This window comes from Temnothorax curvispinosus, unplaced genomic scaffold (assembly GCF_003070985.1).
Source record: "Temnothorax curvispinosus isolate PA1 unplaced genomic scaffold, ASM307098v1 QBEX01010032.1, whole genome shotgun sequence".
NCBI lineage: Eukaryota > Metazoa > Arthropoda > Insecta > Hymenoptera > Formicidae > Temnothorax > Temnothorax curvispinosus.
The window spans coordinates 94,268-122,124 of record NW_020219812.1 but is presented as its reverse complement, the minus strand read 5'-3'; the positions used below and the strand labels follow the sequence as shown (position 1 = coordinate 122,124).

Sequence of the window (27,857 nt, the reverse complement as noted above, 5' to 3'; positions counted from 1 at the left end):
GCCTTTAAAATACTAACATACGCTGCGACATGTCGCATTAATTCTATACAAACGATTGGTTTATTGCATTGATAAAAATATCACAAAGCTAAAAAACCGCAATTTAAATAATACTTCTATATGTGCATCTGTCGCGTGTATTTTCGATTATAATGGATAACATAAAACGTGCGCGATTAATTTTCGACAGAAACTCGTGACCAAGAAAATAACGATCTGTTGCAGAAAAAAAGCAGTATTATTTATAAGAGAAAACATTCCAAAAAGTACCTCGTTTGAAATCAACAAGTACCTTCTTTCAATTCGACGATATGCAAAACGTGATGCTTCCGTGGATGATCGTCGAAAAGGATGTATCATGTGAATCATTTATGCAACACGATTTTTGCTTAAAAAATACTGTTTATTGCAAAACAAGTTGCATATCTCTCTTTTGACGGGACATAATGTAAAATAAATATCATCATACATACAAATGTACACGCGTGACGTAGCGCGCCAACGCATCAGTGATTGTACATCGATTTTTTTTTACAGTCTGAGTTTAATATTCTATACGATAGGATTTCTCTTCTCTTTCGAGTATCTCCTGACTACGGCACTTATCTAAAAGGAGGCTAGAATATCACTAAACGGAGTTCCAGGTTCCTTCGCGGCGGCCTCGAAAGTCTCGACGAATGCTTTCTTTTGAGATTCCTTGGGTAGCTGAAATCGATAGATCATTAAATAAAATAGATGCCCAAAGTAGATAAATAACGTTTAAGTAATCTACCTTGTGGTAAAAATCCGAAGCCGCTATACACAATATTTTCTTGTCTTCATATTCGTATTTTCCTATCCTTGACTGGACATACGGAAATCTACCATGTTATAGCTAAGGAATCGTGTTACTTCCCTACTTCCCTATAGAAAATTATAAAGTTACGTCGGCGAGAAAAGGATACAAAGCTCTCAACCAATGGTTTGTTGACGCGCTTATAAAGAAACAGGATAAGCACCAAGTCGACATTGCCATCGGTAAGCTTTGAATGAAATTCGGTAAACTGAAGACCACCCAATCTTGAAGGAGCTCCATTTCCGTGCAGGTACACGCTTTCTCACAGACCTGGCGCAAAATCAGATCGGATCATACATTCGCATTCACTTTTATCTCGCAGTTCGATCGCGCTCTAATTCGAGATCTTCGATCAAATTTACGAACTTTGAAGACAACAGCCGAGAGTAATCTCGGATGTGGCTGCTGCGGGGACAGGAATTCCCCTATGACTTTGGTGAGGATCTCCGACGGCGGGAAGAAGTCTCCAAGCAGGCAGGACAGAACTGTGCACAGCACCTCCACTTCCATGGAATGTCCCTTGCGGATCTTGTCGAATATCGCGGAGGTACGCTCGATAGATCGGACCAGCGTCTCCGGTTCCACATCCGGCAACGGTTCCTCGACGCCAGGCTGATTCAATCGATCAGCCGCCTCCGTGTACATGCACGTCAGCAGAAGTTGCAACGCCGGTAACGCAAGCAGGGGGCTGGGTTGCTTCAGCCGGTCCATCGCGACTTTCACGATCTGCTCGGCGACCTTGCCGACGACGCTCTTCGTTGCCACAAGCCTCTCAAGACCCTATCAAAACAAATTGATACTCTCCGTACATTTGCGTTACTTATACATTAATCAAAAGGCGAGGAATGCCGTGACACACCTGCAGTAGAGTTTGATGTAAACCGTATGAAATATTTTGGGATGTGACTAGAGAGAGGACTAATTCCAACACGGCCGGCGCTTCCGTGTCCGGCGGTGTATCTTCCGCATGCTCCAACAGGAAGAACACCAGAGCCCACATTACACCCTGATGCTCCTCGCTCTGACTTAGAATGCTGCGTCGAAACGACAACGAATTAGGCCACAAAATAGTATCGGACAAATTAATAGATGTGTTCAATATTTTCTCAGCAAATACAGTTAAATTAGACCTCATCTCGAATTACCTATTCGAATCCTGCGAGTCAATGTGCTTCTGTATGTATTCAATGGCTAGGGGATGTATAATATTCATCGTCTCCTCGCATTTGGCCAGCACTGCACTTTGTAGGAGGTATAAAGAACCGTGAAGCGCGGATACTCTGGAAGCTAGGAATACCGACTTCAAATTCACATCCACTATGCGCTTCACTTTATCCAACGTGTCCAAGTCCTGCGAATATAATGTTAGTTAAAAACAAGAAATATCTTTCTATAGTAAATGAAATTTCTTGCGCGTACCAAAGGCGTTAGAACGGCGGCGGCTTTACACACAGAGACGGCCAGGTATTGATGCAAGATCGCATTTTCCGTTGGATGAACCCTCGAAACTTCCAGGCACACGTCCAGCATCCACTGGTACTGCGATCTCTCGAGGAAGAGTTCCGAGATCGCTAGAATCGACTTGACAATTTCCGTCAGTAGCTGTACGGGCGTGTTAGCCTGCGGTGACGTCCAGATGGTGTAGTGCTCGATCAGAAAGCGCAAGCAGGAGTCTAGATCGAGGGAGGCCGACATCAGCGCGTCGTTCCGTCTGTTCTTCAAGTCGAGAACGGAAGCGTTCAACTTGTCCTCGTATAGATTGCACAGGGACCACAAATAAGAGACCGACAGTTGGCTATACATATATCTGTCGAAAACCGCGGTTCTCTCTACGTTGCCCCGCTGGAATATGTGGTCCAATTTCAAGCCATTTTTATTATCCGCGTCGTTCATGTATTCGTACTTCCACAGGAGCAGCTCCTGTACCGCGAACAGCTTCTGGGAGCTGGTCTTATGCACGGAAAGCTGAGGATCTCTCGGATGGTGGATCAGGGTGCTGGCGCCGGGATTGCCGGGACACGGTAGCAGCAGGGTTTCCAGCAACAATCTCGTTATCGCTTGAATCGCCAGGCTGCTCGCTTGAATCAAAGCCGCGATCTCGTCCGAGGGCGTGTTCTCGTTTTGCAGGAAGTTAAGCACGCTCAGATACGCCATCCAGATCTCCTCGAACTGCGACCTGGATGTCCAACCCAGTAGATTTACCCGGTAGATAAACTGCTCCAAGACGTCCACCTCCTGCAGCAGATTGGATTCGGACGACATCAGTGGGAAGTAGCACTTGGTGGGACCCGAGCCGACGATATGACAGCCCCGTTTCCACACCAACGGAGGCGTCAAGATGTAAGAATTTACTAATGCCTGGCGACTTATGCTGATGACCAGTGATTTTATCGTGTTAAACAGATACGGTGGTATGTTCCTCGTGGTGCCATCCGCCTGACACTTCTCGAGCCAGGCCACTATCGACGCCATTTGAATGCACGCCCGGGCGTAGTCCTTCGTATCCTCGTCCTGGAGAGCCGGCTCCAGCGCTTGACAATCCATAGTCGGCAAGGGGTCCACCGTCGTCAGAATACTCTCCACGACTCTCGTCAGAGAGATCGCCGCGGAACAAACCCAAGTGTGACGCGCGTTCTTCTCACCGAAAATTTTACTTGGAGCGGCGTGCCGCAGAATTTCGGCCGCGCAACTCAGCGCGAGCTCCATGTCGTGCGGCCGCAATCTATGAGTACCTTTCCTGTCCGAATAGATCATCCAATGCGCCAGTTCGAGGCACAGGATAGAGAACTTTGCGATATCCTCTTCGAATTTCATGTCAATCTTCGCCACGTTATATTTGGCCAGTTTCGGTAACGTCTTCATGTAAATCTTGACAGTTGGGATTATCGTGAAGAGGATCTCCCAATACAGAGCGTCGCTCAGCAGCTCAGAGAATCTCGTAGCGTACTTCAGTTCCTTTCCGCTGCTGTTATCCGCCTCCGGATTGTAAATTTGATGTGGTTTCGGCACGAACTCGCAGATATAATGAATATGCTCCAACAAACACTGCTTGGCAGCGACGTACAGAGGGCTAGCATCGAAATCAAAATCCTTCTCGCTCTGCGCTTTTCCGAATTCCAACTTTTGGCACTTCTCGACGGTGAGTCGAGCTCCCAATATCACGCAGTGCTTCAAGATCTTCAGATTGAACTCTTTACAAGAGAGAATACTCAGGCAATCGTCCAAGTCCAGATCCTTCAATAGTTGCGCTAATTCCATGGGATTGTTGCCGGCGCTCGCGTGGCAGCATCGCAGTCTTACTTGAGACAGGAACCAATTCCGATCCAACTGAATGCTCTTCACGGTGGATGGATTGAACGGTCTGCATTGGTCGAGCTCCAACGGTGACAGATCGTAATATTGTACAGCCAGCTTGTTCAGTAGGCTGACCAAGCCGCCGTGCTTCCTCGCCAGCTTGGTGGTCTGCAAGATGTCCATGATCTTCACGATGTCGTCCTTCGATAACTGGTCCTTTACATCCTCCGCGCTGGTGGTCAACAGTATCTCTACTCGGCGACTGGCGATTTTCGCTGCCATTCTCGACAGAGCGAGATACTTGGTGGACAATAGCCGCGGTATCAGGGTCATTATAACCGCGCCGCTTTGCGAGTGATGCGCGCCCTCGATACACTGCAGCAGGCGCTTTATGAAACTGGGCTGCGACAAATCCGTGCACTTCGTCGCCACGGCTTGCACCAACAGCCCGCTGGCCGACGGATTCCTGTGTATCGCCGTAGTCAACAGATCCCTCACCGGAGATTCGACGGCGACGTTTATCGCCTCCTCTATATGATTCACCAACAGCCACGTTAGCGGTTCCACGTCGTTGAGATTCTCGCATATGTAATCACAGAATAATATAATCCCGCCTCTTCTAATAATTTGAATGTTTGTACTGGTATTGATGCAATCGCGCATCTTCCTCTCGTTCGTCCGGACATCGGTCTTGTTGGTGCCCAATACCTTCGACCAGAAGGACATCTCGTTATATCCTAACAGGATCATCAAATACGCCCATTGGCACGTCACCGTCGGGCACACATTCCCGATGCTGAGCATCAAGTAGTTCAAGTCGTCAATGAGCAACTTCTCCTCATCGGACACGTTGCGCCCCTGAATCATCTGCATCGTTGCATTCGCCACTTTGCAATGACTGCCGGACTCGAACATATGAATGCACAATTGCAGGAAGAACGCGAACTGATGGACGAGGTAATTGTCGTCCGCCGTGTAATCGGAGAAATCGACGAAGGGATCCGCGGACTTGTGATTTATCAGACCGAGCAGACTGAACACCTTCGTGCTTATCAGATTGATCACCTTGAATATAAATCTGGCTAATACCTGCTCAGGCGGCATTTGGCGCGACTGGACGCTCGAGGCGTTCAACGGATCCGCACATTCGCGGGAGGAAGAGCTCCGAAGTGGCGAGCACAGATGCGACACGTCCGATACGCATACGCTTAGGTCCGAGAGACGCGCCAGCATCGCCTCTTCCTTCGCGCAGGAGATCAACGAGAGCAGCACGACGTTGATCATGCCTAACCAGCGCTGCAGTTTGAGGATTGGAGCGGTCGCGGATATTGACGCGGTGAACAGTATCTTTAGGAGCGGATCCACCGGCCGGAAGACCGTGGGCGAGATTGCCGCGAATAGTTTCACCAACGCGACGTGAGCCTTCTCGGATTCTACTCTGAGCTTCCCGGCGGCCAGTATTGGAAGCACAGTGTCCATTGTTAGTCTGGACCATCTTCGCCATTTCTCCTCGCCATTACCGTCCCCGCTAAATCTAGACTCGGCCAAACATAGCGCCAAGAGTTCGACTACCTCGTGATATTCCACCAAACGCAGCAGCATGGCTATTAGCACGTCCCTCGTTGTTTCCAACTCCCGTTGCTCGACCACGCTCGAGCTTCCATTACGAATAAGAAAGATATCCTCGATGACGGGCGCGAGCGCGGGTATACAGTGCGAGATTGCCGGCTGTCCGCTCGCCATCAGACCGTCGCATAACTGAATTATCTTCGGTACGCCTATTATCACCTTGGAATGATTCTTCTCGTACGACAGGTGCACCAAGAAATTGAACATTCTCGGCAACAGATCCTCGGTTTGTTGTACGTGGCCCTCCTCGATAAATTCAAACTGTTTTAACACGAATCCGATGAATATTTTGTCGGAGTCCAGCAGACAATAATTGACCTTCAGTTGGACCAGCTGACTCAGCAGCATCAGAACCTGGCACTGCAGCGCGATGTTACTCGTAACAGTGTACTGCTTCAGAGACTTTATAACCATCGGTTCGAAGAGCCGGATAAAGGACGCGACGGACGTTTTCTGATCCGAGGATCGCGCCAAGGTCTTAAACACCGACGAAAATTTACGGTCGCTTTTTCTGCGCAGCAATCCTATCCACCTGGAAGCGAAAGAGAAGACATCAACGTGTCAAGTTGCGTGCGGTACAACTATCGAAGTGTCGGAATAATACTTACCCGTTATCCGGCTCATTTTCGCCTCTGCAATTATTCCCGATGCATTTGATCGTGTTCGCCATTTGTCTGGCGGGGTGTTGAAAGCACTGATTATAAAAACCCCTGGCATCATCTTGCAGCGTGCCGCATCGTTCCACATTCTTCTGGACGTCCAACTCGCTCCACTGCGCGCACACGTTCGTGCCGAACAAGCATTTCAGCAGTTGCTGCACACATTGAACCGTTGCTGTTGGCGACAATACGACGGTGGTTTTTAGGTAACATAACACCTCTTCCGCTATTCTACCTGCATCGTTGACGGACGCGATTTCAAGGATCTGCGAGAGAACGTCCAGCGTCGCGTTCAGCAGGGAAATGTACATCTCGCTGGCCTCGTGCTGCAGAGTGACCGAATAATTGGAATGCGCCGCCTTCAGAATATCATATATCCTCATATAATGCGGCATGCCGATGAACGTTCCCGTTTGCTCCTTCCCGCTCTTCAAGACGCCGATCTTTTCTCCCTTCTCCTTCGATTTTTGCTCCGACATGATTTTCTTCCTGGGCGACAACGTTTGCGTGGACAAGGACGGTAACACGGGCTTGGCGCTTGCCTGCATTAGCTGCACCTCGTCGATGACGTGAACGAAGATATTGAGAACTCTCGTGATGTGCGTCATCAGTAGTTCCATGTATCTGTCCTTACACATGTTCCAAAGTTTCATCGGATCGCTGCCGGTCTTAAAGTTGCAGACGGCTAACCCGGAAGTCAGATTGCCAGCGAGGAGGATCAAGTGTCGATGCGTGGACAAATCTAAGCTAATGGTCGACGACGTTAATAGCGGTAATGCCAGTGACAAGAGACCGCTGCACATCGGGGAGGAAACCATCTCATTTACGAAACTAAAGTCATTAGTGTCCGATCGGTCGCTGTTCTTCTTAGATTTTTTCAGCAACGTCTTTGGTAGGATACAGTCCCATCCTCTGACGTAAACCGTAGTAGGATAAGCCTCGCTCAAACAGAAGAGGGTCTCGCAACATCCGTATATTAGATACTTCGACGAATGCACCGTCAGTATCTCCGTTAGGATATTAACTATACGGGATAGAGAATATTCCAGACTAGAATCGTAATTCGTCCCGTTATAATAATTCAGAAATACAAAGGGCTTGATGGACGTGTTCACGAACGGCTTATGTTTATCTTGGTACGACGACAGTTCCGAGATACTTGACGTTACCGCGCTTAAATACTGTTGAGTGTATTGCGTGGCCTTCCTCGTAATGGTATCCTCTTGAGGGTGTCGAAAATATAAACGCGGAATACTCCTGAATTAACAAAAAGAAACGTGAAACGATATTGTGAATCGAGTAAATAATTAATTGTACAACTAGAAATGTGTATCTTACTTAACAATCGCGTCCGATGCGGCGTGTCTCACCCTTTGGTCTTGATCACCTAATAACGCTATTATAACGTCGATAAAGTGTTCTTGGAATAACGATTGCCCCGTTATGTGCTCTATTGTAATATACGATAACTTGCTCAACAAGTCCGCTAATTTTACTTTCACGAGAAAATATGGATTTTTCATAAGTTTTGGCAACGCAGTTAAGATGGTAAGACCGTGTTCATTGTTGATGGAATCTAGTAACTCTGGCAAGCAGAGGTTCAACGCGTCCAACGTTTGACGGCAAGTTGTCGCGGAATCATCGTTCAAGCCCTGTACATTCGACAGAAACAGATGGTAAGTTAAAAACTCTCGAGACTGGTGTCGTCCTTTATAAAACGTATAGACTCACTTTTAAAAGTAACTTTATCATGTCTTCCAACAATATATTTCCATGCCCTTGTCGAGCTAGAGATTCCGTCTCAAAGTTGCGAAAGGACCCGCCGTACTGAACAAATACAGACTTTAAAAAGATTCCAACCACCACCGCTACATTACCTCTGATCTGAGGATCTGGGTGATTGGCAAATAGCAAAATGTCTGCAATCAATTGGTTTGTCTCATTGCAGCTTGATTCTTTGGCCACAGTCATGGTAAACAGGTGCGGATAAAGTTTTAGAATGTAACCCACGCATGTCAGAGCGAGAGACTTTACGCTAACGCGAAATAACTTGTCCGATACTAATTGCCCGGGTTTGCCCGCCAACAAAAAGGACGACACCAAGTAACGGCAGCAAAACTTAACGGGCATATCCGAGTCGGTAAAACTCCCGACATCAGCTTCGTACAACGCGAAATCCAGAGAGGATTTCTTAGGGGAAGCGAACGAGAAAGTAGTCTCTTCGGAGTAATCTTCCTCCTTCGAGTGTTCACTTTGCAGGCTTGGATACGGCGCTTTTTCGGACTTTTCGATCTCGCTTTCGGCATCGCTACCTTCTTCCGCAATCTCATCTAAAAAAACATTGAAAGCTAATAAAATGTAAAATTGTTACGCGAGTTGCGAGTTTACGTGCTCATTCTTACTGTCAGTGGTTTCGATTTTCAGATGACAATAACTCTCCAACATCTTTTCTTTCGTTTCCGTCACGTTGCTCGTACACTCGATCTGCGTTTGTGGATTACACGTCTCCGGCAATGTCGTTTCCGTATCTGCGATCCACTCTGCATTTGGAGTAATTTCCGGAATATCAGGCTCGTGCAAGTTTAAAATGGAATCCGAATTTCCGCCATGGGCAGTACTCGCGCTGGAAATGCTCATGTGACCCAGCGATGGAATGCATGCGTTTTGATTCGACATTATTCTGCTTTGCGTTATACCCTTCGAAGACAATAAAACAGACACCAACGGCTTTGGCGGCATTTTCAGGAGTTGCGCCAAAGTCTCTAAAGCTGCATTTACGACATTATGATCAGAATGCCATTTTGTATAGTGCAAACACAATTCATAAATGTGCAACAAGTTATCTGTCTGTTGTGTCTCGCTGTCTTGGGGCTCCGAGGGTTTACATATGTAAGGTAAAATCACTCTCAGGCATCCAAAGACGCCGATAACAGTAGAGGAATGATCGTCGGCGTTTCTACCCGACGTTATTATATCTAGATAAGATAAATATTATTAATAAATGAACGTTTCGGCATCATGCAGCGCGTAATTATTTAGCGCGTACCTAACGTATAATCCATCACATAATTTAAAAAGAACTGTGGCTTTCTGCAATTTATGCACGTTGTCAGAATCATATTAGCTGCCGCCCTACGAAAAGCTGCTTGAGGAGAGGAGATATTTTCAAAGAATGCCCTCAGTAAATTCTGAAACAAGATTTAATGTTCTCCCAAGCTCATGGAAGTAGCTCCGGTATAATCATACAACGTCGAGACTCTTACCTTGACATCCTTGTCTGTCATAAATGGTCCTAATACTTTGAAAATTAATGGCAACGACTGCGATAATGTTTCAATAACAGTATCCTCCGACCGATGCGCGATGATCACTATGCACGGGATCAGATTTGCCACGTAAGCTTTACCCCTGGAAGGACGTATCATGTGACTCAGCAAGCCAAATCGCCAAAGCGCAGCCCTCAGTATGCGTGCAGGTCCGTTTCTCTTTATCTCATTGTAAAGCTCTATCTGGATCTTAACGACGTTACTGTCGACCATCGCCTGGCAAAGAACGTATCAATGATATATCTATCTGCCCAATAGATCACTCTTAAGTGTTTAATTTCTCCGCATATGCTCGCTTTCGTGCTTCGTCCATGAACATCTACAATCTCCAGTTAATAACAGGTACAAAAAATAGGAAGGCGCAAAGTGTCGTACCCTTATAATCTTGTTGAGAGACTCGTCCGCGACCATCCTGACGTCGGATTCCTCATCGTTGCAGAGTGCCAGCAGCGTTTCGATGGTGGCACTTAGAATCTGTGGGAACTTGGGGTTCTGCCTGACAGTCGGCGAGCATACCCCCTCGACGATGATCGCGCAACAGGAGACCTTCTCCTTCCTACTGTTCAAGACGAAAACTCATATTTAAGGAACGATCTCTCTCACGTCGCCGGAGATGATGTGTTTATACCGCTCATACCTCGCGCCGGGATCCGACGGAGCATCCGACTCCCGTAGAGCGTTGAGCGTCTCCACAGCCTTCAGCACCCCGTTCAGGTGAGCCATGCCGGATCCTGGAACGGACCTTTCCCGGCTTCTTCGAGGGGGCCGCCTCAAATCACCGTGCGACCGGTGAATGACATCCTGCCGCTCCTGGCCGCTGGTCTATGACAGATCGTGACACGGACACACATCGCAAATACCGCGGACTACATCACTACGTGCTCTGGCTGATCAGGCTGATGACCATCATCATAAACCATGAAGAGGTATGAAGTGCAGACTGCTGCGAGCTCCGTTTACGTGCTATAGAAAGAATAAGGAAGCTCCGACGGGTTTGCCCTCTCTCTCCTTAACCTTTACCTCGGCGAGAAAGAGGAGGGGAGAGGTCACGTATTCATGAATATAATACATATATACGTCAAAATAGACGGCATATAAAATTATATTGTAAATAGACTCAGAAATCCGTGATGCGAATTATAGATCGTCGGTCTGTAGGCGGCCTCGTGTAAAATCGGCCGCGCATGCGCAGGATCTCCCGCGATCTGGGTCATCTGGACCCACTCCACGTGTTTGTTTGCTTGTCAAAAACAAATCATCGGGTGCCAGCTCCGGGACTCCGGGGATCTGAAGATTTCCCTTTAAATAAAGTTGGGATTGCTCTGCGAGGAGGCTTTCGCGGTGATCGATCACGATGGTGCGAAAACTGAAGTATCACGAGCAGAAGCTGCTGAAGAAGGTGGACTTCTTGTCGTGGCAGGCCGACCACAATCTCCACGAGGTTAAGATCCTGAAGCGTTATTGCATTCAGAAAAGATCGGACTATACGGTGTACGTGGGATTGTTATTTATAAATATACCATGAGACGTTATGTAAATTCTAAAATTTAAAACAAAAAAATATCTAGTAGCATACAGTAGAATATAAATTATATAAAATACTATCGATGTAATAAATACAATAAAAATGTAATGTAAAAGTATTAATATTTATCGAAATGATTGCAGATACAACAAACTGTCACGGGACATACGGGAGTTGGGTAGGAAGATTAAGGAAGTCGAGCCTGACCATCCTTTCCGCATCGAGCAGAGCGCAGTGCTGCTGGAAAAGCTGTACATGATGGGCCTGATCTCCACGAAATGGGACCTGTCGCAGACCCAGAAGGTAACCGCCAGTTGCTTCTGCAGACGGAGACTCCCGGTCGTTATGGTGCGCAACAAGATGAGCCAGACGATACCGATGGCGACGAAATTGATAGAGCAGGGCCATGTCCGAGTCGGGGTGGAAGTCGTGAAAGACCCTGCGTTCTTGGTAACAAGGTAAACATTTTGTACTCCACTCGCGCATCACGCAAATATTAGAGAAACGAATGAAACTAATGTCGATCGTATGTTTTACAGAAATTTAGAGGACTTTGTGACATGGGTAGACACATCTGCTATTAAGAAACACGTATTGGAGTACAACAATGAGGTGAGAATTCCTGTTAGCTCTTCTTATATGTTATTATAATTTGGTAATTATATATACATATATACGTATTTTTGTTTTACAGAGAGATGACTTTGATATAGTATAATCTACACGTCGCGTCGATTGAATGCTCTTGCTAGTAATAAAATTCTACGTTTTTTATAAATAAAAAAAAGAAATTTATTTGTACAGCAATATATATAAATCTATTAATAAAGAGACTAATTATTCTTCATTTTTTGTTCGTAAACGTATCTCAAGGAATATTGGTTTCAACATGAGCTTAAACCGCTTACAGCATCATCTTTGTACGAAAAAAGGAAGGTTTTCTTTTTTCGTAATCGTTGTGTCAAAGATAAGAGGTCGTTTTCTTATCGTTATCAGGATTTTTACAAAAGGATACGGATACACACATGCTTTACCTTGAAATAATAAAGTACGCATAGATTCGTTGTAATGAGATAAAGTTTATTAAAAGTCGGATTAGTCGTCACCACTTTGTACGAGTTTCTTGAACATAATAATCGCTTAAACGTAAACGCTCGAAGAACGCGTTCGCGTAGGTAGTCGGAAACGCGAAGGGTTTTCGCTACTTCGGTTTAACGCAGATGCGACACATCCGACTCACGATTTTTATTTATAACCAGGAATTTTACAAACTGTTTAAAAACTACCGGCTATACAACAGTATCAAGAGACACGGGAGTGTCTCACGCCAAGTTGTAATAACTGAGATAAAAAACCGATCGAACCAATCGGATTTATAATGTAGTTTTACTATTTAGTCTTCGCATTTCGGTGTTCAGTCTTTGCTTATAATACGAAGATACCGCGTTTAAGATATATGTAAAATTGAAAATCAAGATGGTCACATCTAGCGCTAGTCGGCAAAAAGGAGCAAGAGTACAATAATATGCATTTTTACACAATTCGCTGACACTAGAGAGATAAGATTCGATTAATTGATAAACGGAACACATGTCTCGGAATTGATATGGCGGTATCAGGAACACTTCAGAATCAGCATTTAGGAGACGCGGTGTCGTCGAACGACGAAGAAAAACGATGGAGCATCGATGAATCATACCACGTGCATTCCGAGCAGCCACTCATTCATATACTTATAATGATAATTAGTATTTATTATGATTATGATACAAATGTTACATGTTAATATCTTTATAGTAATCGGCAGTCTCTGTGCTGGTCTCTTTGACATCGCCGCCGCGTTAAGTAATCGTTTATTACGTTATAGAGAGCACACTCGGAGCATCCCCGCTATTTTTTTCCTCTTTCTTCCCTTTTTCTTTCTCCCTCGCACTTTTCTAGAACGTAATCGACAGATCAAACGGGGGCGTGTGTCGGCTCAGGTCCCTAAGTATCTCCTCCCTCCCTCTCCTTCTCCTCCTCCACCGTCAACTATTTACATAATTGCCTTGCGAAATCTCTCCGTATAACACGCTGCATTTATTCACGGAAGGAAAAGAAAAACGGAAAAACTTTTACGTTTGCTTTTGCTCCGAATTCTTATCTATCTTCGCGGCGTATCCGCCAAACTGGCCTCGTGAAATTTTTATTCAATTCGTTCGAAATGAAACGTGAGTTGTGATCGCACGTTTTTTTTCTTTTGCAGTACAAAACGCGCTTACGTGATATTTCCGATGTATAGAAGGCTCACAGTGAAATATCGTACAAAAGAAAGAAGCAAAGACGAAGCGAAAAGAAAAAACGAAAGGGAAACAAATAATATAATACATTTGCGCGGCTGTTAATTATCAATAGCCGAGACATCCATTAACTCGCAAACCATTACTCGCGAGATACAATAATGTGCCTCTCATACCTATCGAACATGTGATACTCGTATTACTATCTATTGTTCATTTCTTCTTACGTGGAGATATACTGTTACATACAGAATTTCGCACCGACTGGCTATTCGCGACTTTGTTCCCTCGTCGAAAGAAAAATTCAATTCTTTCTTTTCTGATCGTCCTACTGTTCTTTGTACAAGTTCGTTAACGTATTCTATTCTATCGATTAATCTTAACGAGATACTCAGTGAATTACGTTGTCCGTACAACCTTGAAACGAAACATATCGTGCAACAAAATGCAGATATATGAATTTTTCCCCCGTAACAGTTGCATCACAACTGTATGTATTTCACAAAGATACATACTACTTATTTGAAGACTCTGTAAGACGCTGAGTATCGCGCTAAACTCGAATTTGCAAACCTACATCGCTATATCTGGGGTCTGCCCAAATTCTGAGAAACGGTGACAAGGTCTTGCTGGCTATTTCTCAGGTTTTGGTGAGTTCACCAAATTTAAGCATCCATGCTTCTTTCGATATTCGAATATCAGAACTGAGCTGTTTAGAGAAGGTAAAGTGTTTAACAAAGTATATATATTTTTTTAGAAAGATCGAGCATGATTACGGAATGACGTAACGGGAATAAGTAAAATGCGATTTGGAGTAAAACTGTATTCGCATTTAAATGCGATTCGCAGCAGCGAAGAGAATTCTGAATCACAATGAAAATGACCAGCTTAGGTGTGGTATTAATAAACGTATGAGAATTTCAGAAAGACAAATGGATGACTGCTTTGATGGAAAAGAAAGATTCTTACAGTTGTGTGTACACTACTATCTACAAAAACTTCAACGTACTTTCTCTTTTTTAATTTTAATATCCTCTTCGTATTATGCTCGTGTTGCAATAAATAGTATAAATTTTACATAGGCAGTTTTACATATGCTACTGTACAAGACGAAGTGCAAAAAGACTTATACTTTCCCCACTCCAATTGAAATATAAATTTATCGATGTAAATAAATCTACAGCGTTAGGCTCAAATGTAATTTTCATACAATAAATCTGACACTGAAAAGGAAATTCCGAAATATATCATTAGAATTTGAAAATAGCGTCACCACCCAGCAGTGACGTTTTCTTTAAGATGACTTAATTTATTAATAAAATGTTTATCTCATAAACCAGGATAAATTAAAGCCGCTTATCATTATCCATTACGCTACATTTATTTCACAGGACCAGTCATTCCATCCTCGGATAAAAAAAATCTAGTAATTTCTTTGGCAAATAAATCTCTTATGTCTCTGCCTGGATCGTAGTAGCATTGGGCTATAAATGCAGACAGAGTAATAAGGTCATTTTGATGAACGTTGGAAAAACTGGTCCTTCAAGACAATATCGAATTTACGCTTTTGTTAATCCTCCAATATTATGCTATCTGATATTGAGTTCCAGTCCTCTTATGCCCTTGACATATTGCGGTTAATAAAATTATCTACGAGTAACTAAATAATTCTCCCTCTCCCCACAGTGTTATCAATCTGATCGGGTTAAACATTTAATTGTATTAATTAAATTAATTTCTCCAGAGCGTCAAATCAAGCATTAGATAGTATTTTCACTGTAAAAGCCTGTAAAAATTCATGGATGAAAATGAATGAAAATTTAGAGAACGAATATCAAATGTGAATCGCGGATAGACATAAGCTTTGGAAGATTGACAATGTACCCATTTTTTTTCCATTCAAAGTCGTGATTTTTACAAATTATATTTTTACATACCGGAATGCACGTGGTGACATTCATTACATATCATTGCAATTTTATGGTTGCGAAATAAATACGATAATAATGAAAGCTTCTTATCAACTTTAGTGTCAGCTGGTATTGGTAAAAAGACGCATATCATCGGAGCAACGTATAGACAACGTGATTTTTAATGATAGATAAGTACAAGACATTTTTTGTGCTCAGTTTCTCCTGGAATATATCTACGTATTCTGTCCTTGGGTTTCGTAAAGCGTATATGCGCGCGTTTATCTATAGCACAAGTAACGTTTACTATAGACAATGCGCGCATATGCGCTTTACGAAACCCAGGGCGTATTCGATACAATAAACTGCATTTCTCTTTTATTATAATGCTGTAGTAACGATTATTGCATATCAACAATATCATTATAACATAATGTTATGTCACGAAACATTTTCCCAAAGAAGATTTTTACAGCACAAGTAGAATGTCTACATGTACCAGATATATCCATATTGTAATACGCACAATAAGCATGGTTTTATAATGCTTATTAAAACTCATATAAATATATGAGCAATATAGATAAATTATCAATAAAATTTCTACTGAATAATCAGAGATTATGACAAAAAATCACCTCCTACAATACCAATATTCTTCACACACTCAAAAATTGAAGATTTAAATAAGTTTAAATTGTATCCTCTTACGATTGACTTGAAATGGAAAGATGTAAAGAGAATACAAGCAATAACATCTACGTTAAATATCTAATAGAGATCCTAATAGATCCTAAAAATTTTTTTTCTCACAATTGCTACTTGGATATGCATATTGAATAGTTCTCGTCCAATACGCACAGTATGTATATCTGGATGGAATTGTAAAACGGTAACGCTTTATAAAAATGGAAAATTTCTTCATTGGCGCCAGTAACAATTATTATGCTATTGCTTCGTGATTTTGATAATGAAATTGGACGAACCTCTAGAATCCAAATGAATTTATATCCTCAACCAGACCTTTGCCTTATAAACCTCTTTGGATAAATGAGAGATAAAGTTGAATGAGAGATAAGTCCCGCGACGAAAGAGCGCGAGTACGTAACGAGCGAACTCTTATGTAATCACAGTAGGCGCGTCGCGACCAGTATGCTGACGAAGTTCGGTTAATTCTAACGCGATATTAATTAATGGTTTTAAGACCAGTTGTGCGTCTTTCACGAAAATAGCCGGATCATTCTCGTAACTATCGATATACATACGGATAGTGGCACCAGAACTTCCCGTTCCGGATAAGCGGAATATTATCCGGGAGCCATCCGCAAACAATATCCGTAATCCCTAATGCACAAAATATTGTAACTAGCTTGAAGATACGAAATTACTAATATTAATACGATCGTAGAGCGTACCTGTTTCGTAGCTTTGCTACCATCGACAGGATCCGTATAGGAGTAATTGTCCGCCTGCTTAACAACATACTCTTTACCTTCGCGCTGCAGCTTTCTGCCGATAAAATCTGGCTTCTGAATCAGGGCTTCGATACTCTGCATCATTTTATCCGCGCTCGCGGAATCGCAATTTTCATAATCGTACCTATATGATCAACAATACATCCACAAATTTAGAAGCGTTGAATCAAAAGACATTTAAATATGTATTCGAAAATAACAGACGAGTATGTATGTGCACCTAGTGAAGAAATTTCTTCCATAAACTTTCCAGTGATCCAATAAAATATCCTCCACGGATTTTCCTCGTCCCGCAATTACATTGAGCCACGCCAGGCATGCCCAGATTCCATCTTTTTCGCGGATATGATCGGAACCGGTGCCGAAACTTTCCTCTCCGCATATCGACAGATCTCCAACATCCATAAGGTTTCCTATAAGTTATATTAAACAAGCATTGTAAAAAATAATAACTTTTAATGCAATATAATTTAATTATATTGTAATAATAATTATTTAATATTGTAATAATAATTTAATTTAATATAATAAAAGTAAAAATTCTGCATACCAAAGTATTTCCATCCAGTAGGAACCTCGAAGAATTTTACCCCGTCTTTAGCGGCGACTCTATCAACAGCTGCAGCCGTTGGCATTGATCTAGCATATCCTTTAACGCCAGTCTTTTGGAAATACGGAATTAATTTTAAATTAGCAGCTAATACCGCTAAGGAATCGGAAGGAGTGACGAAAAAGGCTTTCTTGCCCAAGATCTGTAAGTGTGCAAGCACAATTTAACGAAACAATTTCCTATCTAGACCAATTTTCGATGGATTTTACTCACCATATTTCTGTCTCCGTCCCCATCGAAAGCTGCACCAAAGTCGTACGGTCCTTCCTTCATAGCATTCACTAAATCTTTGGCATAAGTTAAATTTGGATCGGGGTGTAAACCACCGAAATCTTCTAACGGCTTTATATTCACTAAGCATGTGTCATCGACGCCTAATTCGGTGCTAAATATTCGCTTCACGTACGGCCCCGTAACTGAAAATTATTGAGAGCTCCTATTACGATATGTGTCTGGGTAATAAAAGATGCCAAATACAAATTATATAATGCCTAACCTCCATTCATTGAGTTTATGAGAACCTTAAACGCTGGCTTATCCGCATTGCCTTGCAACAATTTTCTAATACTCGCAAAATCAAAAATCTCCTTCATAAGCTCCACATAATCGTTCACAGAATCAATTATATCGACGGTAAATGGTCTGCCATCGACTTCAACAGAGGTACTCTGTACTTTATCAATATCTACCCCAATGTCAGGAATAATTTTGTAAGATTGGAGCGTTTTGGTGAGCTCGTAGATTTTGTTCGTCACGTTGTCCGGAGCAGGGCCGCCGTTGTCGCAATTAAATTTAATGCCAAAGTCGGCATCGGGACCACCAGGATTGTGCGACGCAGTTAAGACAATCCCACCTTGCGTTTTATACTTTCGTATTATAGTTGACACCGCTGGCGTCGAGAGAATGCCATTTTGACCAACTATTAACTTCCCTACCTAAAAAAGAAAAAATTGTAACATATCTCATTGATCTCTACATATCACAATCTTTCTTACAGTAGCTTTTAATCAATTATATGTCATGTGATATTAATTTAATAAATGTGGTCAGTTGAGTCAATTAAAAGCTACCTGCGTTAATTATTTACTGGCAAAGCAAAAGTCATTGTTTCTGCTCTCTCACACAGTTGTCTGTAGATAATCTCTTACAAAAGAATTACCCAATTGCATTACTTTTCTGAGTAAAAACGTCGATTCTATCAAATGAATAATACACCACGTGTAAAGAATCATAGATCAGTCAACTTTCTGACATAAAATCTCAAGTATAAAACTATTAAACTCTAATTGCTGCCATTAATCAATTATTTATCAGTCTCACAATGCAACGTTCTTCGTCTACGTCAATCTGTATGGTGGATCAATCAGCCTCACCCCGTTTGCCGCGGCGATCCGGATGATCTTCGCCACTGCCTCCCTCCCGTAAAACCGTCCGTCGCCGCCGACGACGAGGGTGCAGCCGGTCAGCTGATCGCCCAGGGCGTGCAGTATCGCCTGCACGAAGTTCTCCGTGTAGTGCTCCTGCTGGAAGACCTTGACGGCCTTCCGCAGGCCCGAGGTGCCCGGCTTCTGGCCCTCGTACACCCGGGTGCTCACCGTCAGGCTCGTCACCGACGTCGCGGTCATGCTCGCACGGTGGTGATTCCACGGGCGCGCTGCAACCGACAGAAAGGAGATAAAAAAACGATAAGACGAGGCGCCGAACGCTGGTTGAGGTTAATCCGTTGGCCGCGACCGGCGAGGGAATAAACCGAACGAGGAGCGCGGAGCGTACAGTACACTCGCGACGGCCGCCCGATAACTGCCGGCGGCGGGCCGAACTCCGCCTGTCAATGACACGCAAGGGCACGGGCGCCCGGTCGCCGCCATCTTGGGAGATCGCGCGCGCCAGCTGTCGCGGCGGCGCGGGCAGCCTCGCGCGCACGTGCACCGTGCACGATCAAAATCACATGGGGCCAACGGAGCTGTGTTGTGCGGTCGTGCCTGTCGTTGACACCTAAGCCGGTCGGATACCTCGGCAGAAAAGGAGGAAAACGACCGCCAAGGGTCGATTACTGATAATTATTTTGATAATTAACTGTACATCGATAACCATGGATAGCCCTACGACCGTCCGGATATTGCTAAGGTATTTATTTTTAAGTAATTTATTTTAATCGACACCGGATATATCTCTTCTAATACCTCCTCTAACGAGTGGACCCGGTTTTGCGACCAATTTTTGGATTCTTGAGTTTAACACCTACAAGTTATATTTGTTGTTTACTTTCTAAGACCGATATTGTTATTTTGTGCATTAAAATAACAGTCCAGTTTTTTGAAGAAAGCGGTTTGGTATTTTCTTTTCATGAATTGAGCCAGAAAGTATTGTGTGAAATTAGTAAATAAACTGTTACAGAAATATTGTGCATAAAAACCTATTCTCAAACGATTGGGATAATGTGTTGAAGTAATTTAACCGTCGCTAAACATGCATTAAAGGCCAATTCCTTTTAGTGACACAAGTCGACACAAGTATCGTTCTGTCTTTGTTATTCACTGAATGCCAAGAAGGATAGAACGATGTTTGTGTCGACTTGTGTCACTAAAAGGAATTGGCCCTAAATTGTGTCTTCCTCAAAAGATAGATATTTCATCAAGTCAGATTTCTTCGGAGAGAATCATAATTCTTTCGATAGTAATCTCTATATTGCAAATGTATAAAAAAGACAGAAAATATAAAATTCTTGGCTAAGTAAAAACTTTTCTTTTAAACAATAATAAGCGAAACAGGACCAATATGAGTTTCACAATTAATTAGAGATGTCCTTTTCGGTCGGGCTGGCCATGATAACTATAATAATAATATTTGTGTGAATTTTGTACTTTTTTTAATTCAATAAACTGCGCGCCGATTACTTGTCAGTTTTAAAATACAGATTTTTGTTGGAACAGTAAATTCTCATATTTAAATCGATTTAACTTTTGATGCTAATAAACATCCTGTTTAAATCATCGTGAAGAATTTATTGTGAAAAATATCCCCCAGATAGAATTTGAACCCCCCTACAATTCGTGACGGGAGTCTTTATCAATTCGATTGAGGCACACGTGATGATATTATTTATCGCGATAACCGGTAAATAAGGAGAATATCTTGTTTCAGGCGACATGTGAATAAACAATAAGTGAAATATAGGACTGATATGAATCTTACACTTTTAAAGATGTTATTTTTGGAAAAAAAAATTGTTTTTTGCATAGTAAGAGAAAAAACACAAAAGATTTTTCTTTATTCGATTTTAAATGAAAAATGAAATCCTATTTCGACTGATTAAATTATCTTTATATTAATAAATGCTATCTATGTGTTAATTGATAGAGCTATTCTTGAAAAGAGAATCATGCTCGTACAATATGAAATTAATGTACCGTGTACGAAATTTACTCCAGTTTTCGAGTCGCGCACCAAGCTTCTTAAACCCGAATTTGCACAAACAGCCAGATAGATCTCGCGAATGGATGAATAGGCAGAACGACGGCGACGAACGTTCGCATAATCGCCTATGCGTAATGATGCAGATAACAGTTTCGTAGATAAATGACGCGTGGATTGACAACGCGGAAGTTAAACGGGAATAAGATAGGGATGGGCGCGTGACAATTTTTCGTCCGCAAATATAGCGCGCGAAAATACCATGGTATTTACTCTCTCGTCGCGTTCGACTAAGCGGAAGACGAGACCGCGCAGACGACTCGCGCTGAACAATTCGCGTGACAGTTCGCCGTATCCGAGCTGAAATCAAGCCGTTTAAGAAGTCGATGGAAGTGATCACAGTGGGGGAAAAAAAAATCAGAAATTTAACTCGCCTGTTTGACGTCAGCATACTTTACATTGCTTTGAATTGAGATAGCAGATGTACCGAGCGGGCGATCTTACATACGCGTCGCTAAGACATAATAAGTGCATGGATAGGGTCGCGCGAGTTCGACGTCTGACGTGGTAGTAAAGTAATAAAAGGAAGATTCAGCGTTCAACTGCTGCGAAAGGGAAGCCTGTATTTCGCGGGAGGATATTATTAACTTTTCATAATAAAAATCTCTTTCTGAAAGCTTCGCTTTTTCCTCCCGAGACTTTGGGGTTTCCCGCCACGCGGGAAAAACGCGATTACGATTGACGGAAATTGAAATGGATGAGAGAGGTCATTCATGGGACTATTTCGCATCATCGCTGAGAGAAGCGTGACAGGAGAATGATCAACGAAACGAGCACAATTACGCTCGTAAACACTCGGGCCGACTCGCGTCGATAAATTCTCGGATTATCTTGATGATAGACTGGTTTCTTCCTAGATTGCTGCGATTCTATATTTGTAACTTTTGTAACGCAAATAGAAGAAAAATAAACGCACCATCGTGGCAAACGTGCCATTTTCGCCCCCGAGAGGATATAACAATAAGCTGAGGTCCGACTTCGTCGGGTATTGGAGGATGGCGAGATGGAGAGAGAGTCTCTCTCTCTCTCTCTCTCTCTCTCTCGCGGAAACCGCGGATGTCCTGGGGGAGGCCGCGAGGGTATCGGTGTCGAGAGAAGGGCGGAAGAAAGAGCGGAATCTCCGCGAAGTCACGCGATCGTCGCGACCGATCGGGTCGGCCAGCGGTTTTTAGCCGCGCTCGTCCGACGGACGCGCGCGGCACGATCGTGATCGTTGAAAAACACGCTGGCTGGAGGGAGGCGTGTTCAAGTCAAGGATACACTACCGCCAATACAAAGTCCGCGAGTTTATAAAACGGGGACGTACCTACTCCAAAACCCAGTTTTCCGGACGAGGGCGCACGATCGGTATAGCCGCGGTGGTCCCGCGGGAGCGAAGTGGTCCCACCCGATCCCCCGATCGCCGGTCGCGTACGTCGTAACTCGTATATACGTCAAAATACGTCACGAGGCCGGACCAGGTCCGTTCGGTCGCGTTAGAGGGGAAAGAAAAAGAAGCAGAAGAAGTAGCAGAGAAGAAGATAGTGAGTTGGACATTCTTTCAGTTTCACGCGCGACGACGAATGCCGCGCTGATACCGAATTATCGTTACCGCTTAAACTCGATAACTTTTCGCGCGATCCCGCCGGTCAATCGGTTAATTTGGACCGGAGGTCCAAAAGAAGATACTTTTATCATCCCGATAAGACCGCGCTACGTGTCGCTGGGAGCAGTTATTGAATCCGCTATCTGCCGCTCGCACCTCGTGGGGTGATACGCGTTTGGCGTGTTTGACGTATTTCATAGCTTCACGTAAAAAAAAAAAAGAAAAAAAGAAGGAAGGGAAAGAAAAAAAATAGACGATGACGGGAGAGGAGATCTCATTGAGCATGATTATATAGCTTAATGCGACGTAGAACGCTCGTCGTTCACACTTCGTGCTTCCTAAAGCAAGTACTCGTAAGTATCCTTATCCTTCCGTGTGTCTCCGATCTCGATTCGCTGCTCCGAAAAGCCACCGCGTTCGAGGAGGCCAGGGTCTTGAACGGGAGAACAGACTTTCTTTCACTACAGCGATATCTTTTTTTTTTGTCAGCTTCAGAGACATTATGTATAAGTCGCGTATTTACCCAGGCAGCGACTCCTCGCTGACACGGGACAGCGGTTCCGAGAGCACGCCGTTACTCTCGTCGGAATCCCGCACGAGCCCGGAACCGGCGATATTCGGCGATTCGGAAACGAGCGACTTAGATCCGAGCCCAGCCGGCTGCTCTTTCATGTAAGATGTGGATTAGACGCATCTGCGAGATGTATCATATTATATATTTCATATAATTAGTATATATAATTAATTAATAACGTAGTTCATAACGTACGTAATCATGGATACAATAAAGTGACATATACCAATCGTATATATATATATATATATATATATATATTACTTATAGAGAGATCTATGTTATCTACGTCATTCTACGTGGGTTTTTCTTACATATCTCTTTTCTTACATATCTTACATATCTCTTATTTTCTATCTAGATACGGGAGCGTAGACACCGCCAGTTACAACACGATTCTGGCCCTACCGAAAAGGCCATTCTCTTCGACGCGGGATAGTGAATTATTCGTTTCCACAATGGCGAGTCCACTTTGCATAGTGAATCTCGACTACGAAAAAAATTACGAGTCGCACAACGTTGACTTGGTAAGAATAACAATTGTGTGTATGTGTATGCGTCTGTTCCTTTTCTTCAAAGAAATCTGCTATAAAAATCAGCTTTTCGAGAAAAATGCGTTCAAAGTTTAGCAAAATTTCACGCAACAGTTTTTGATTCAATTTAGCATTGCACATTTGTTTTTATAATAAGTATAAAGTTCAATTTTTCCTTTCTTCTTTATTTCTTCACGAAAATGATATAAGATCCGTTTATTTAAAGCTCGATTTCTACATCGATGTTAGAAATAACGATGTTGGATCAGTTTTAATGGAAAAAAAATAGTTTGATATCAGAACTGCTAAAATCTAAAATCTTCCAAAAATTCGTCACGATAATAAATTCGAACGTAACAAAATGCAATAAGAATATTAGTGTACGTTCGTCTCGATGACCGGTAAATGCGCTAATGCTAATGTAAATCCGATCTCTTCAATTTTATGCATCACTTTCTTCATTTTATTTTTTTATCAGACGAACGAAAATTCCAACGCGAAGAAAGCGCACGAGATAGATTTTAATCCTGAATCCCTGCAGTTTCAACCCGATATCGTGCAGGCCGCCTGCAAGGATCTCGAACCGAAGCAGAATTCGCTGGTAACCATGTGAGTGTCTTCTGATAAGATAGCTAACTAAGTAATGTTATGTGGTGAAACAACGGGGAAAATTTTTCGAGTTTTTCGCTCACACGGGTACAGTGCGCTCTTAATGGACGGCCCCTTAAAATCAATGAGTCACCGATCGATACCCTTGCCCTAAATACCCTTCCGCAAGCCGAGCGGAGATAGCGCATTCAACAGTGCACAGATTCAACAGATTACGGAAGAAATCATAGAATTTATCTATCGTTTGTGTCTGCCCTCTCCCCTTCCTCAGAGATTAAAACACCTGATTCTACAGCTCTTAACGACAGTTTTGTTATCGTTATGTATTGTCGTTGCGCAGTTCTTTTTACCTTAATACCTGCGCAACGACAATTAATAATAATAACGATAACGAAACCGTCATCAAGAGTTACAGAATGGAGGTTACAGAAATCGTAATCAAGCTTTGAATCATCGGCGCATTCTTTCGTTGATCCGTTAGTTAACGTACACCTTCAAATTACGATACACTGTTAAATATTAAATAAAATTTAAATCAACACCTTGAATTAAATAATGTTTCGTTATTTTTAACTGTCATGTGTGTGTCGAAATTTATTATTTTAACACAAAACAGTATTATTTCAGCACTCTATTGGTTTAGTTAAATTAACGGCATATTGTGGAGCAGTGGCGATCTATAGGAATTATTAAAAACGACTGAAAAAATAAGTATAACTTACTACGAATTTAACATTTAACAGTGTATGTAGAACATTTAACATTCCTAATATTGAAATTAATTTTTGCGAAAGTTGTATTATTATTAAAGGCTCCTGGTCCCTGAGCCGAGAACTCTGCGTTGACGGTGGCAACGTACCGTCGCGGCAGAAATCAGAACTCTCTCCAATGGAGAACTGTCCTTTGTGACATGTTGACAACCTATTTTGTTGTGCTATTTCTTTATTATTCGCTCTGTGCTTGTGCTCTAACGTTTAACATATTCGTGAAAGTCGTAAAATTGGCCGAAAAGTAAGATTTGCATGCGGAAGGAACGTTTTCACCTCCTTTTGATAGTCGTTAAACGGCTGTTTTTCCCGTATGTTTAGGCTTCGTTTTATGGCTGTTTGTTTATTGTCGAGGGTAGTTTGTTTATTGAAAAGGGTAGTTTTCGGCCAATTTCGGAAGTGTTCTGAAACGATCTATAGTGATGTTTTATTGAAATGTCTTTTTATTTGAAAATGGCATGCACAACAAAATTGGGTGTTTTCCTCGCCTCGATAGTAATAATCCAACATGCCCGCGGTGACTACCCAGGAGCCTTAATACACAACTTTCCCAGAAATTAATATTACTAATTCCTGATTAATCTATCGAATCAATGGAACATTCAACGTTCAACAAATAACATCCGATGCATCCGATGCAGAGATATAATTTCTCCAGTAGCAAGTTTCAATGCTTATTCATCTCTCTGCATTTCGCGACGCAGCTTTATAGGAGAGACAAAAGATTTCACGTGGGGTGCTCGCACTGCTCGCGCCGATTCGAGGGGGAGATTTCACTTCCTCGCCCCCGTCTCGGCGTCGCGGCTGACTTTACAGCGGGCGCCGCACACGGTGCACGCAAAGGGAGAACGGGGTGACAAAGGGGAGGGCGGGAGGGGGGGGGAAGAGACGAGGACGAGGGGTAGAGAAGTAAAAAAGCGGAGATCGATGGCGACGCGCTTAGCGTTATCAACGCCGCCGGTGAAAAGTATACTTGTTTATAATTGTAATGTAAATGTTATTCAACGGCGGCGATGTTTTCGCGTCTCGTCGCGTCCTGCGGCTGGGCACGGGGTGAATCTCTCTCTCTCTCTCTCTCTCTCTCTCTCTCTATCTGCTCTCGCACGCGTATCACGCGGTCTCGTTTATCTCCCGCTGATGGCTGATGGCAACCGGCCCGAAACTTGCATCAGCGCATCTCTGAATTGATTCTTCCTCGTCATCACGACCGATACCCTCGCAACGGCGGCGGCGGCAGCGCGCGCGGCGTTAGGGGGCGAGAAATCGTGTATCAAGTATCAACAACTATATTTCAGAGACGCTATCGCACCCAAGTAATCTCGCGCGTCGCGCACCAAAAAGAGCGTTCGTTATTTAAAGATAAAACACGGCATGAGAATAATTGTTGCATATGAAACGCGACAATTGATTGACGGCGCTGGAAAATAACGCGCGGGGGATCTGAAAGAAACGATTAAACGTGGACTCGATCCGCGCGCGAGGTTTTTCTCTCGCGTCGTCGACCCGCGGTCGACCGTGGGAAAGAAGCGGCGCGAAAAGGGTGTCCCCCCCTCTCTTTCCCGCGGTGAAAATCACGGGAGAAATGCACTGGCGTCGCTTTTTTTTATAGCCGTAGATAAGAGGGAGACGATCGATGTCGTAACTGTTTTCTCTCAATTATCAGTTAACGTAAACAGATCTCGTGACGCACTCGCGAAACCGGCGGGTCAATCGGCGCTTCGCAATCGAATTCGCGCGCGCGCGCGCGGGCGGCCGCTCGCGCACACACACGCACACGGCGCGCCGTCGTCTACATGTGACTGATATAACCTAAATACGTGATCGTGCGTCCGACATCGTGCGTGGCTCGGCGACGCCGACGACGCGCCTTTAACGGAGCGCGAGCGTAAGGAGATGACGTTTTTGACAGACTCACCGTCATAGCCGCGACGACCTCGCGGGCCTGCCCGTGGACGGGATCGTCGTGCATCGCGTCCTCCTGAGACGCCGACGAAGAGCCTTCTCCTCGCGGTGCGACTACAACTCGCGGCCTCCCGTTCCCGCGTCAGGAAAACGAGCGAGACCCGGCCCGCGCGGCCGTCCGCTCCGCTCCCGACACGTTACACGTTTCGCGCCCGGTCCTTAAACCTCGCGGCCGAGATTAGAGTAGAGATGCCGGGGGACGCGGCCGCTCGTTTCCGAGACGCGGGAACGAAGGTGCGCGAGAATCCGCGCCTCGCGGCCTCGCGCCGGAGCGTCTGGAGCGCGGCGCGACGGGTGACGGGACGCCCGAAGGGGTTACCGCTCTGTCTGTTGCCCGGGCAACAGACGACCGCCCCGAGAAGGTGAATGCCCTTAGCCGGCAACCCGCCACCCGCCGCCGCGCCGCCGTCACCGTTGCCGCCGGATGGGCGCGCGCACCGGAGCTGCGCTCCTCGCGGGCAATGGGGCAATCGCGATCATCGCGATATTCGATTATTTGGCCGCGTTCAGCAGACACAACTGTTGAGTTCGTCTTATCAACACTCTGCGTTGATTGGTTGGTTTTAAAAGTAAGAGCCAATCACGTTCGATTGCTACTGAGCGGCTTTGGTCTGCTGAACGCGCCCATCGCAATGCAACGGATCAGGGATTTTCAGATTTTGGCGTCAACGATATGCTTGCAATTAGAATCGGGAATGGAATTAAATTAAATTTTCCTTAGATGTTAAATACCTTTTTGGATCCGCTATCACGCGCGATCTATGATTTTTGTAACGTAAATTTTATTATACTTGATAAAAGCGATATAAGA

General features: G+C 43.9%; 4 protein-coding genes across 10 annotated transcripts in view; 2 read left to right on the top strand and 2 right to left on the bottom strand.

Moving 5' to 3' along the window:
- Positions 1-382: 382 nt before the first annotated feature.
- LOC112459614 (huntingtin-like) lies at positions 383-10,618 on the bottom strand. 2 transcript variants are annotated; one of them, XM_025023790.1, is made up of 15 exons: positions 10,381-10,618; positions 10,119-10,302; positions 9,681-9,959; positions 9,464-9,605; positions 8,820-9,392; positions 8,149-8,747; positions 7,756-8,069; positions 6,367-7,674; positions 2,255-6,290; positions 1,981-2,186; positions 1,695-1,869; positions 1,202-1,615; positions 945-1,105; positions 773-860; positions 383-705 (listed from the first exon to the last, which is right to left on the bottom strand). In XM_025023790.1, exons 1-15 carry the CDS (start codon positions 10,464-10,466, stop codon positions 607-609), a joined length of 8,664 nt encoding a protein of 2,887 aa, XP_024879558.1. In that variant the 5' UTR covers positions 10,467-10,618; the 3' UTR covers positions 383-606. The 2 variants fall into 2 exon arrangements, with proteins under 2 accessions (XP_024879558.1, XP_024879559.1); XM_025023791.1 differs by having other exon boundaries at positions 10,119-10,299.
- Positions 10,619-10,979: 361 nt separating this feature from the next.
- On the top strand, positions 10,980-12,096 carry LOC112459622 (U3 small nucleolar ribonucleoprotein protein IMP3). The gene is made up of 4 exons (XM_025023804.1): positions 10,980-11,234; positions 11,412-11,726; positions 11,808-11,880; positions 11,963-12,096. Exons 1-4 carry the CDS (start codon positions 11,098-11,100, stop codon positions 11,984-11,986), a joined length of 549 nt encoding a protein of 182 aa, XP_024879572.1. The 5' UTR covers positions 10,980-11,097; the 3' UTR covers positions 11,987-12,096.
- A 231-nt stretch (positions 12,097-12,327) lies between these two features.
- On the bottom strand, positions 12,328-27,263 carry LOC112459616 (phosphoglucomutase). 2 transcript variants are annotated; one of them, XM_025023797.1, is made up of 8 exons: positions 27,000-27,263; positions 18,916-19,196; positions 18,039-18,477; positions 17,756-17,958; positions 17,483-17,684; positions 17,153-17,345; positions 16,873-17,056; positions 12,328-16,801 (listed from the first exon to the last, which is right to left on the bottom strand). In XM_025023797.1, the coding sequence occupies exons 2-8, from the start codon at positions 19,165-19,167 to the stop codon at positions 16,577-16,579; spliced, it is 1,698 nt and encodes a 565-aa protein (XP_024879565.1). In that variant the 5' UTR covers positions 19,168-19,196; positions 27,000-27,263; the 3' UTR covers positions 12,328-16,576. The 2 variants fall into 2 exon arrangements, with proteins under 2 accessions (XP_024879565.1, XP_024879566.1); XM_025023798.1 differs by lacking the exon at positions 27,000-27,263 and adding an exon at positions 19,316-19,404.
- Positions 19,497-27,857, top strand: part of LOC112459615 (sodium-coupled neutral amino acid transporter 9-like) — a 12,031-nt gene continuing 3,670 nt past the window's right edge. The window contains exons 1-4 of one of the 5 annotated variants that reach the window (XM_025023792.1): positions 19,497-19,669; positions 23,091-23,273; positions 23,537-23,702; positions 24,187-24,317. In XM_025023792.1, the coding sequence (XP_024879560.1) occupies positions 19,635-19,669; positions 23,091-23,273; positions 23,537-23,702; positions 24,187-24,317 (515 nt within the window). In that variant the 5' untranslated portion in view covers positions 19,497-19,634. Of the gene's footprint in view, positions 19,670-22,445; positions 22,955-23,090; positions 23,274-23,536; positions 23,703-24,186; positions 24,318-27,857 lie in introns of those variants that run through there. The other 4 variants (XM_025023793.1, XM_025023794.1, XM_025023795.1 and 1 more) reach the window with 4 other exon arrangements.